Consider the following 2,280-nt stretch of genomic DNA (forward strand, 5'->3'; position numbering starts at 1 on the left):
ATACTTATTATTTTTGCTCAACATGTTTAACAGTTGTAACAAACAATACTAATAACACAGGCCTGCAATGATTTTATTGTCTTAATTTTTACATGTTCTACAATAATTCCTGTAAGCTGAATCCGAAAATATCTATTTTTCTTCATCATGTACAGATTTTTCAAAAAGCGTCATACGTACTTTTACATAAGTGAATCATTTTCATTGAAATCGGGTCACATTTTGTTATGCTTCAAATGTTGACAACCACTGGCTATAAATTTCTCTAGACCAATCGCAACGCGACAGTTTTATCAATAGTTCTAGAACCCAAACATAATAACAAAAAATGTTCATTGTGGTACACAAAATAATAATTTGATCTAAGTAAGTATTTTTCTGCCCAAATTGTAAAAAACCTTACGTAATAGAAAAAATGAATATTATTTTCAAAATCTGCATAACCGAATTATGGAAAATCCATTATTAAAACCAAAACAATTTTTATGAAGTTCGAATTTGCAGGCCTGTGTAATCAGTGAATTAATGAATGAGACCTGACACTTTTAACAGTAATTTCAAATGGCATTACTTGATACACAAATAATATTTTATGGTAACTTTGCAGTACCCCTTTTTTATTTTGTCTTCTGCATATTGTTTTATGCTCTTGTATAACTGATAAAGCTGTAGATTATATTTTCTTCCATACGATGTGTACATTAATAACTGAATTTATGCCACCTATGTGTGTAAACCTAAGATATTTAAAGCAATAATTTCTGACCATAATGTTTAAATATCTTTAATAAATAATTTTGGCTGTTTTTTGTCTGTTTGAGTTACTGAGATTGTAGAATTAGGTATTTCCTTTACATAATATACTGAGATTACCATTGATTACTTAGATCCTACTTTTAGCTGAAGAATAAGTACCCTTAATCATGTAATATGGTATCTTACGAGTAGCTGGTGAGGCAAGTTGCTAATGTTGTCCATTTGTTTTTATAAGCATAACCTTTATACTCTTGGTTTTTAAATAACTTAATCTAAGGTAAATCTTACTTGACTCTTAGTCTTAAATTGTTCTTTTGTTGTTGTTTTTTTTTTAAGGTTGAACAGTAAAGTTCAAATGAAGAAATTGTTTAAATGTTATAAACTTTATTTGCAGTAATTTTTGTTTAACCTTCTATAGTAAATGTTGCAAGTTAGCAAACTGATGAATTTAGGCCACATCATCTTAGGACCATTGGTTTAACAGATTAGAATGTCTTTATCTTAATGTTTGTAGAATAACTTTCTTTAATTACACAGGAAAACAAAGCAACAATGGGTGTTCGAAGCTTCAATGAAGAATGCAGCTACTTGGAAAAGATTTCCTCCTGTTGCTGGAGAATCAAAAAAGGCTTTGTTTCCAATATGAAGGTTTGCTCTGTTGTGATATTTAAAATTGTTTTTAATCAAAAAGTAATATCTAAATTCTCTAGTTTCATGTTCAAAGTGTGTGAGTATGAACTAATGTGTACAAGTTATACATAGTTTCACTTTTATCACATTCTAGAATATATATGAAAAACAAATGCAGTGCCTAGACACCTGACAGCCAGATATGATCTTTCAAATACTAAATACCTGACAGTAATAAATAATGATACTAATGATAATTTCCAAAAAATTATATCACCAATTTTTATATATTGGAAGCTTATCAGCATTCATGATTGAGAAGTTATGTACTGCTGGGTATCTAGTATTTCTAGGATCATTCCCGGCAGCTTGTAACAAACACAGACATCAATCAACAGTAAACAAAAATGACTATTGATATTTATTTTTCCAGTGCATAAGCTTTACTCGGAATGTTTCATTGAGCTTGATGACAAATCAGCCTCATAATTTACTATTACTTGTTCACTAAGTCAACTAAGAGGTGATTGTAACTCAACAATACTCAAGTTTTTGGACTACCAGGTATTAAGTTCGTTCCTGGCTGCCGAGTATCTAGCCACTTTGAAAAAACAATGTCCCGGAACAAACATTACCATTACATATGTGTAAATTATAGATATGAATTAATGTATTTAATTTTCATAGGTTACGAATTAACCGATTGCCACGGGTCATAGGCCATGTCATCGTGTTTGTTGACTTGCATTCAAAATTTTATTGAACTACTATTTTGTGAATTTGTCAATATGTTTGGTATTAAATTGTAGATTATAATTCAAATTTTAGTGTTATACATTAGTTAATTTCATAATTTAAGAGTAAACATTAATATAACACACCTAAATATAGATT

General features: G+C 29.4%; 1 protein-coding gene across 3 annotated transcripts in view; it reads left to right on the top strand.

The window, feature by feature from the left end:
* LOC106474444 (tRNA-splicing ligase RtcB homolog) overlaps positions 1 to 2,280 on the top strand; it is a 32,032-nt gene that overhangs the window by 2,678 nt on the left and 27,074 nt on the right. For all 3 annotated transcript variants that reach the window (XM_013935135.2, XM_013935136.2, XM_022402746.1), the window contains exon 2: positions 1,294 to 1,404. In XM_013935135.2, coding sequence (XP_013790589.1) covers positions 1,309 to 1,404 — 96 coding nt within the window. In that variant the 5' untranslated portion in view covers positions 1,294 to 1,308. The remainder of the gene's footprint in view (positions 1 to 1,293; positions 1,405 to 2,280) is intronic.

Source organism: Limulus polyphemus, unplaced genomic scaffold, assembly GCF_000517525.1.
Source record: "Limulus polyphemus unplaced genomic scaffold, Limulus_polyphemus-2.1.2 Scaffold7231, whole genome shotgun sequence".
Lineage (NCBI taxonomy): Eukaryota > Metazoa > Arthropoda > Merostomata > Xiphosura > Limulidae > Limulus > Limulus polyphemus.